Below are 10,379 nucleotides of genomic sequence, written 5' to 3'. Positions count from 1 at the left end.
GCGAAATTCAGCATGTAAGATTTGCTCAGCCACATGACTACTAAGCTTTGCGGAAAAGCCAGCCTCTCAATCGCAAGGGCCACTGGTTTGCGGACAGCGATTGCACACTCTTGAGTGCAACAAAAGGGGATGGTGCTGACTGCGCGAGATAATCCAACTGCAATAAGAATGCTCTTTCCAGGAATGCATGTCCAATGGGCCGATCCTCAACAGCGACGTCCGTGCGCGCGGCCTCACTATGCAAATATGTAAGCTTCCCGCTGCACGCCCACGTCGCGTCTACGTGCAGCGTATCGCATGCGTGCTACAACTATTCAGGATAGACCGATGGCCGATCCGCTGCTACCACAATACGCGTCCGAGCTAGTCCCGGGACTTGTAGTACAGATCTCACAGGCGATTAGCATGCCCGGAGCGCATCGCGGTTTGCTAAAAGGCGCTATTTTAAACGAGTACGGATACATTGCACATGCTTACTTGGAGTTGTGACCTAAACATTTGTTTTTTTTTTCGTGCAATCGAAGGTGCACTATCCGTTCTTCTTGTAGTTTAGTGTGGTATACCTAGAATCATATTGGTAGTTGCGCTATATTCTTGTAAATGCAGTGCTTAACAGTGAGTCGGTCAGATGTCTCAAACTGAAGGAAAACAGCTGAAAGGGCTTGCTGTACAAGCTGTGCTGCAGGAGTACTACTTGCATGTTGCATGTGGCAATGTGACATAGGGAGAAAAAAAAAAGACAGTTTTCTTGGAGTTCTTTTCTAAGCTAATAGCAAACAGTACAGATCCACTTCGTTCTGGTTGTATGTGAGTGCAGCTTTTTCCTACCTTGATCCCTTGTTACTTTAGCAGCGCCACCCCTAAGCTAATAGCAAACAGTACAGATCCACTTCGTTCTGGTTGTATGTAAGTGCAGCTTTTTCCTGCCTTGATCACTTGTTACTTTAGCAGCGCCACCCCAAATCCCGAGCTTATTGCTTGGCATCAAGTGCGATGACTGACGGCTGGCACAGAGTCAACTGCCTTTCCATTTACGGACATTTAATGACTGCACAGTAAGGCACAGGTTGGCCAGAAGACAGCTAAAAGAAATTAGACATCTTTTTCCCAAGTTAACGCGAGCAAAATACACAGTTTCGTGGTGCAAAGGTTCACTATGTCTAGTTTTTTCCCCGCTGACAATACAATTGCGACGTTGCAACGTGATAAAAAAAAAAAGAACTCTAAGTTTTGCCCGAAAGACGAAGCAGCGATTGCGATAGCAAATTAGTATACAGCTATACCAAGTAAGGATATTAGCTTCATCGGCCGTATAAAGTTGTAGACATATCGCTTACGAACTAAATTAACAAGCACGGTGTCACGCGCGAACAGGTAAACGTGACCACATCGTGCTCGATGACCGCGGAAACTCTATGTCAAAACGCTAGAGCGAGGAAACGCGGCAGTAGCGGCGAGAGAATTAACCTTCATGCTGTCTCTCGCTTAAACGCGAACTAAACTTCGAAAGCACAGCGCACACGAAGCTGCCGGTAGTCGGCACATGCACTTTGTACACAGCGCAGATCGCTTTCCAGATAAGGCAGCCGCGCGGGGGCGTGCCGTAAGCAGCAGCCTTTATTTATTGTTTAACCTAGATACTTCATAGGACATTAGGCAGTATAAAAGCAAGAGCTTGGTGGCGCAACCCACCGCCCCGTTCCAAAGGGGACGCTCATAACATCAATCCATTCATCCATCCATCCGTTAGAAACAACGACGCGCGCGTCTATTTGTCGTACAAAAATCCCTCACGTGACCTGATCCTAAGTGCCTAGGGACAGCATCGTTTAGGGATTTTTGAGAAGACACGATGCTGGCGCCGAGCGACGCTAGCAATTACGATAGCAATTATGCAAAAGCATGATGGACATTCACGATGTCGGCGCCACCGTAGTTTGCAAAGAGCTTCGCGAGCGCTGTGTTCCAGCCGCTTCGTTCGCATTGAAGCGACAGGCAGCACGAAGGTCAAGTAGCTCGCTGCTGCGGGCTCTGTCTCGGAAGCGATCGTGTTACCATGACGGACGGTTTTTCTCGTCAGCACAGAAACGCTTACGCGTTTAAAATCAATCGATAATGCAGCGCATTCTTGCGTCGACTTTCTGCACGTCCTGTTCTTACGCGCTGTTCGCGAACATAACAACACGACGCACCACGATGTGTTCCCGAGATAAATAATCGCATTGGATTACAATGCTACTTTTCGTCGGTATGTATATGTGTACTTATATAGATATATAAAAGCAAGGTCGTGTTATTCAAGTGGGCGGAGCAATCGAGGCACGACATCGGTGTAACGTGAGACGATAAAACACATAAATTCGAACGGAAAGGTTTCACGAATAAACAGACAGGTTCTAATGTCACGAAAGGCTGCTTCGCTTTTGAAGCCTGGGACTACATTATACGAACACCTGAGAAACTGCCGACACATTCAAGCCAGCATGCGGTATTTCATCGAGCCAAAAAACAACCAAGCTTATGCTGCACTAAAGAAAGAAAAAATAACGCGAACAATAACACCACGACGCGAATGCTGGGAGAACTTTAGTACCAGGCCGCGTCTTAGAACCTTACACGGCAGGAATCGAACGTTTCCCCTCTCCATTCTTTCTCGGCACTTGGAGCTGCCATGATGGAAGAGGGAAAAAATGACACAGTTCTCTGACGCGCGCTCAACCATTCGCGTAGCGCGTCTTATACAACGAAAGCGTTTTACACTCGATCGACAGATGGCGGCACCAGGCTCGGTGAACTCTACCACCCTACGGGGAATCCCGGTAAGCGCGAAGCTACAAACAACAGGCGCTTCAACTGCTCTCTGCGCTTTATATTTTTTTTTCCTTCGATTAAAGCGGCTGCCAACGGGACTAGGCCAGAGCTTGCACACAAGAACAAAATGAGAAACTGTAATTCCGAAACAGGTATGAAAAAATAATGGCAAAAAATAAAAAATGACAGAAATATGTAAAGAAAACAGCGACGTGTATGTATCGATCTACGCTCGCCAGCGCGAACTCGAGCTCTCTCACTTCTCTCTCTCTCTCTCTCTCTCTCTCGTTCTTGGCTCTGAAGAGAGGGGCAAGTCACGTGCCCCGGTGCGGAAGCACGATTGGATGGCGCCGGAAGCAGACGAAAAATTTTCCCTCGACTGGCAGACGACGCAGCAAATCAAGATGGCCGCCACCGCCACTGCCGCCGCAGGAGCCGCAGACGCAGCTGCTCCGCCAGCAGCGGTGATAGTGCGCTCCGGACACAACATGAACTCGCGCTTTCTTCGGCTCGCGTCACCAGCGCGCTGCGCTCTGCCTCGCTAACGTAATAGCAGCACTTTTCAGCGTGCGCTCGCAGAAGAAGTTCGGTTGCGTGTTTGTGCGTGTTTCTAGCATGTCTTAGGCAAAACAGAGATACGCGCCGACGAAGCGATCCGCGGAAACCGAGCAATGGCACGTCGTCGGAACAGGGAGATCCTGTGGTCGCTGATGACCCGGATAAAGTCGCCGCACAGTTTTCAGGTGCGTCGCTTTTCCTCGGGAACCGAAAACGGTTCGGCCGGAGTGAAATCCAAAGCCTCCTCCAAGAAGTCGAGCGAAAAGTCGTCGTCATCGTCCAACGCGTCGTCGTCCAAGTCTCCGTCCCGGGCTCGTTTGTGCCTCATAGTGTCGGCGATTGCGCCGGGATTGACGTTTGGTGTCTTCGTCGTCGTGGGCAACGCCGCGGCCGTAGTGTCCGCGGGTGCAGTGGTACCTTCCCTGCTCGTGGCTGCCGTGGCATCGTTATTGGCCGGTAAGCTCGGACATCGTTTTTCTTTCGGTTGTTGTTGTTGCTGCAGTCTGTGGGCGTCACACTCGGAGACAGAACGGCTCCTCCTGTTGCAGCAGTGAGTGCGAGTGAGTTCAAATTTATAGCTCGGAACAGACCTGCAGACTAGCGTTATTGAAGAAAAGAAAAAAAAGTTAGACATCTCGCCCGACACGTCGTACTGGCGTGTTGTTTTTATGCAACGCAAATGATGGAGCGCGTACGCAAATTTCTTACGAGTACTAATCAGGTGGCTTTCCTTTGTAAACTGTGTCACGCGCTGAACTTTACACTCGACGTGACGCGCCCTGCGCGTGAGCGGGATATAAACTGCTTTCGTTTTCGAGCGTCCAGGCGTTGCTCGCACCAGCTGTAGTAGAGCTGTGCAATCAATCGTCTGACACACTTGAGCCAGAGGTAGGACGAGCCGTAAGCAGAAGACTGTGAAGAAGCAAACAAAGAGAAAAAAAGACGTCATCTTCCTTTCTTTCTTTTTCTTTTTTCCAGACGTAAAGAATGTACTTTTTTTCTTTTGCAATGCCGCGAGACAAGTTTCGATCGAAAACACGGTTTCACCCGCTGTCTCTCTCGATGCGCATCGAACCAACGTTTGGCACAGTAACGCGGCACGAATTAAGCTCTTGTCCGCTTCGTAGGTAGTGCGGTCATTAACCAGACCTACGATCTAAAAACAGGTGGCGTGAACGCGTCGTCTGCTACTGCGATTCTCTGAAAAAAAAAAAAAAAAGACAAACATCGTATTTCCATGTTGCATGCATACTCCTTTCATTATACTGGTGTTTCTTTTTCCCGATTCCATACTAATATGTTACCGTATTTCCCCCCTTACACAATGCCTTCTCGAAGGCCTGTGAATAAATAAATAATAAATAAAAATTACACGCCCGTTTTGAGCAAATGCCGGTGTGGATTCAGCAAAAGCAATCCCGCAACGGCCCATGACGCGATGAAAGTCACCCCATGGTGCGACAGAAGATGCGACACTAAGTCCGCGTCATGGCTGGCGTGTGGTAATTAAAAAGCTACTGGGGAAAGTAACAAGCCAGTTGCTAGTTGAAGCCAACATCAACTTAGACGCCAATTACACTGAGGCACCGAATTAAATGTGCAAACGTTACAAAGGTCAGACACAAAGAAGAAATGCAGGGAATAGTTTGAGTAATTTACATCTGCAGTACTCTAATGACAGGCGCGTCAGCTTGTAGGGGACATTACCCCCACACCTCACGTCTCGTTATTCGTCATCTAGGTGCTCGGAAACGTCCTCGAATTGGGAGGTGGATCTCGCAAATTTCAGCCCGTGATGTAGTCGCAGGCCTACGTTTCTCCTCAGTCATACAACGCAAGCTGAGAATGTCGTTATGACATGGGCGCGACATCGCTCTTCGTTTTCGTAAAAGGCTATCGAGAGAACAATCCGTACCGCTGACGCGCCAATGCGACGAAAGTTCAGCTCAGCCTTTGTGACAGGTGCTGTCAACGAGCTGCGTTTGTTTACATGAAGTGGTCAAGCTGCCGCGGGAGTACGCAGACGCGAGTGTTAGCACGTACATACGTGCGCTAGGCACGTGACAGCGTAGAAATTGAGCCACGTTCATTTTCAACACAGTCGTGTTCATTGTTTCTATGTTATTTCTTTTTCCTTTAGCGTAAGGCACCGCTGGAAAGAGCGTCGTGTGCGGATTACATCCGATGGTTTACATTCAGTGGAGAACGTTCGATAACCTGATGTAAAAAGCCTGGTACAAGCTCCGCCCACGGAACCGCAATCCACCTGCGCTGTCACGACGTCACGTAAACGAACGAACGTGATTGGCTGGCGCGTCTGTACAAATTATCTTTGTGTTGGGACAGCCAGTGTATTGCCATTGCATTCTTAGGTTGTCATCGACTATATGGTGGATACGTGGTTCACGCTTCAATGTCACTTGCCGGACGAGGTCCAGCAACGACGACTTTTTACGTTGTAGTTTTCAGCCACCATTAAAGACGACGGTCTAGAGGTGTTAATACTAGACGATGTTCTTTGCCGTGTGACATAAATTTGCTACCCGACCAGACGAGATGTCGTCAAACGATCAATTTCATGACTTATAACACATACTGACAACTCCTGCTATACACGCGGTGTTTCGCCAGGTCTCCGACACTTTGTTCTTTCGCCACCCTCGCATCTTTTAAAAGGCCGCGAACCGTCCATCCCAACATTTATGCAACCATAATGTTAAATGCGCTCGGTGCGATTATTGTTCGCCATCTCTTCAGTTAGACGTAAAACGAAGAGCGTTTCTGGGCTGTTTTCTTCTGCTCCCTGCAACTAAAATGGCGCCGTGTTGAAACTGTGTGGTGTTCAATTGCAATCGACAAAGCCTATACCGACCTATGCATTCTTGCGCTTGAAAAGGCCCCGATGCACAATGACGAAAGGAAGCTGTGGTTGTCGGTCCGACTCGTGTATACCAAAAGAGCCACGAATCAAAGTTGCGACGACGTTTGAAGCTTGAAACCCACAGTGGAACGCGTTCGAAAAAAAATACTGACTGAGATATTGTAAAAAAAAAAAAGGGGGGGGGTTAAAAAGTGAGGAAGCGGAATGGCCGTCATTTTGGCTTGACACGCCGGTGACATTTCGCGACATCTCTGCTTGCGCTGACGCCACCACGGTCGAACACACGAGCTTCGGTCAAGCGATGTCAGTACTTCGCACGAAAGACGCATTTCCAGGCCAGACAGGCAGACACAGCTGGTCATCCGTCAGGCACACGTGAGGGGCTCCGTGGTTATTGTGCGCGCCTGTTGTAGGGGCTGGTGACATGTCGTCTCGCCCGAGAACGCGAATGTGTCGAACCCGGATAAAGCGAATTATTCTCTATATCGAACACGTGAAAACTTGCTCACCGGTGCTCGTGTGAAGTGACTCATTATAACGAAGTGTGCATTGCATATATATATATATATATATATATATATATATATATATATATATATATATATATATATATATATATATATATATATATATATACAATGCACAGTTCGTTATAATGAGTCACTTCACACGAGTACCGGTGAGCAGTATATATATATATATATATATATATATATATATATATATATATATACACAATGCACAGTTAGTTATAATGAGTTACTTCACACGAGTACCGGTGAGCAGTGTTATATATATATGTATAATCTCGAACTTGGGACGCCCATTTGGCAGTGCCATAATGTCGCTTGCACGCCATCCTTAGCGACGCTGAAGACCACTGCAAGGCACAGGCAAAAAATTATTGCCTACTACTCGTAGCTTTTTTTTTTATCAATAAATTGGTTTCTCGCTTGCTTCTTGTCTCCACCGTAGTTAACAAATCGGAATAAGAACGAACGCATCGCCAAAGTCAGTTTACGTGTTCGTTATAGAGGAGCTTCGCTTCATCTAATTACCTTACATATCGAGATGCTTTCCAGCGCATAAGCCCCTTCGATTATAAATGGGTTCAACTTTACATTATAGAGTTCTCTACAAAATTCCCCTTCTGCCTTCCCCCAGCGTAGGGTAGCCAACCAGACTATTGACTGGTTAACATCCCTGCCTTCCTATATTACTCTCTCTCTTCTCGAAGGAACCCTGACGCAGCGATCGTAAATCTACGATGGGAATGTGTACATGGGTTTATCTTGATCTTCGGAATAGTGTCTTCATAACTTGATGCGGCGTTGTTTATGGCGCATTATGTTCCTAAATCTCCAATAAATCGTATTTCTTATAAACGCACGAAGACAGTAAGTTTGCACACGCGCATAATCATTCCTAATTGTTGCATTTATGAGGAAATATTTTATCGTAAGTGATCACCTCTGAAAAAGCAGTTTGAAACAAGAAGGATGAAATTAGCGCAAGTTCACGTATACTAGCCATCAATTCGACGCTGGCTGAACCGACATACTTGCAGTTCCCGTAAACACCGACGCCAGAGATTCCAGTAGGAATATTGTAGGAAATTTTATATCGTGTACACCATTTCAAACTAATGTATTTATTTAGTTATTTTATTTCGTTTATTTAGACACCTTGTCTGCTGCAAACAAAGAAAAGCCCAAAGAACAGGGAATTTCAGGCAAGACGACAGAGTCTTCTGGCCGGTGAAAATTCGTGCCGATCGTGGACATCCAAAATTGTATGATAGTATAGTAACTACTAAAATATTGAATTTTAGTAATTAACTTAACGAGTGAGTCTTTAATGAACAACATTGTCGTGACGTTGCCAATTTCTAGATTGTAAGTAGTGGTAGATTAAACCTCCGCGCACGTATCTAAGACGTGTTAAATGGGTACGAATCGTCCGCATAAACAGGAGTTCGTCGGCTACATTTACAGGACCGCAAACAGGAGCGGGTCGGCCCAGCAGTCCGGCTGAGACAGTCGGACTCTACCTGGTAGGGCGCGGGTGGGGGGGGGGGGGGGCGAGATTATTGCGACAGCCTGCGTTGAGGCCTTCTGAGGTAAGACAGCGCGTTCCGTCAATCGCTGCTGGCTGCGATTCACCGACTCGACCACAAACAATATTAAATATACATGACTTCTATACGTGCCAGAACCGCGATATGATCGTGACGCGCACGCCGTAACGGAGTACTCGATCCGGGCTGGTTTTGACCACGTGGGGTTCTTTACCGTGCACCCAATGAACGGTACACGTTTTCTTTTTTTTTTTTTTCATTTCGCCTCCATCGAAATGCGGTCTCTGCGGCCGTGATTCGAACCGGGAACCTGGGGCTTGTGGCAGCGCGACACCAAAGCCACTACGCCACCACGGCGGGTCGACCCGACCCAACCAGTCCCGTTTACATGTGCGCTTCAGATGGGTCGGGTTGGGTCAACCCACCCCGGGGTGCAATCGGACTGGCTCAGCCCGACTCGACGCTCGCTCAACGTTACCGGTTATAGCGTTTTACACGACCCCGACAGGAAAAAAAAATATACATATCTGCCCGACAAGCGAACTAGGCACCGTTTTTGTCGGGTTCCTGTAAATGAGCTTATTTTTAGCGTCACTTTCATTGCGTCGTGACCCGGAACTAACTTTGAATGTGTCCTTCCTGTCTTCTTCCTCCGCTTTACGGAAGCTCCGCAGAAAAGTCGTGGCTATGACAATTTCAATTTCAGCCCTACGATCTGGAATTCTATTTGATCTAGGTTTTAGTCGCATCGGAAACGTTTGCAACGTTTTGTCGACGGCCCCTATAACGCAGCAATGTTTTTCAGGCGGTTTACGATAAGTTACAAAAGATCGGACAAAAATCACAGGCAATTATGTCAATGATGTCCTGCAAGTCTATACGAAGTTGAAGCTTGACGCAACGAATACAGATTCACCGCATTGCATGCTGTAATTATTTCAAGCGTTTTCTTTCATTCTTTATTTTTCCTTAGTACTAATATATATATATATATATATATATATATATATATATATATATATATATATATATATATATATATATATATATATATATATATATATATATATATATATATATATTGACGGTCGATATTTCGCCTCCCCAGCTGGACTAATTGAACAACTATGCACTACTTGCGCAATAAATCACACCGTGCACTTAGCTAATGAACAAATGTGTAGCTAACGACAAATGAAATGCGAAGTAGGCGGATGTGTAGACTGTCCGTGTATTTGATTTAGCGTCCAGCCCACGCCAGCAGCGCACAGTATATCCAACTTAGCCGTTGTATAGAGTCGACGCGTATAATCGAATTAAGCGGGGCCGAACGGAATCGAGTCGTATTGAACTGATTCGAATCTCAAACTCGGAGCAGCCATGTCTATAGCCTTCGGCTTGAGCAAACAAGTCGAGAGGCACCGACTGCAAGCGCTCGGTATTTTCACTGAAGGACTAATTCGCCCTCGTTTATTCGCTCGAAACTTGGAGCGAAGAATGGCAGTTATTTGACTCATTAAACGTAGTGCTTCCTTCTTTGCTTGTCGTTAACTTTACCATCACCGCCAGTTTGCTTTAGCATGATGTTGTACGCAGCCATAGCTGCGTTTATTTATACATACGACATCCGTTAAAAGCAAAAAAAAAAAAAAACGGGTCTCCTGTTTGCGTCTGTTCTGTCCATCAAGCTGTGGTCAAGTGTTCCTCGTTAGGCTACATCCTTTATTATCCTTATCATACTATCCTGTATCATCATCAGCAGTAGCAGCCTTTCTTTATGTCCACTGATGGACGAGGCCCTCTCCCAGCGATCTCCAATCACCCCTGTCTTGCGCTGGCTGAATCCAACTTTCGACCACAAATTTCCTAATTTCATCACTTCACCTAATTTTCTGCCGTCCTCGACTGCTCTTGCCTTCCCTTGGCGCCCATTCTGTAACTCCAATGGTTTACCGGTCATCGGCCCCACGCATTACATGGCCTGCCCAGCTCAATTCTCGTTCTCTTAATGTCATCTATAATATCTCCTTTCGCCGTTTCCTCACTGATCCA

The 10,379-nt window shown here is 46.7% G+C and overlaps 1 protein-coding gene across 2 annotated transcripts in view; it reads left to right on the top strand.

The window, feature by feature from the left end:
* The first annotated feature begins 3,195 nt into the window (after positions 1-3,195).
* Positions 3,196-10,379, top strand: part of LOC142575704 (cationic amino acid transporter 2-like) — an 84,294-nt gene continuing 77,110 nt past the window's right edge. For both annotated transcript variants that reach the window (XR_012826704.1, XM_075685270.1), the window contains exon 1: positions 3,196-3,825. Coding sequence is in view for 1 of the 2 variants with exons in the window: in XM_075685270.1 (XP_075541385.1) it covers positions 3,483-3,825 (343 nt within the window). In the remaining variant the exon portion in view is untranslated. The remainder of the gene's footprint in view (positions 3,826-10,379) is intronic.

The sequence above is a fragment of the Dermacentor variabilis genome, chromosome 3, assembly GCF_050947875.1.
Source record: "Dermacentor variabilis isolate Ectoservices chromosome 3, ASM5094787v1, whole genome shotgun sequence".
Lineage (NCBI taxonomy): Eukaryota > Metazoa > Arthropoda > Arachnida > Ixodida > Ixodidae > Dermacentor > Dermacentor variabilis.
Note: the sequence above shows the minus strand (reverse complement) of the source record. Positions and strands in the feature narration are given on the sequence as shown.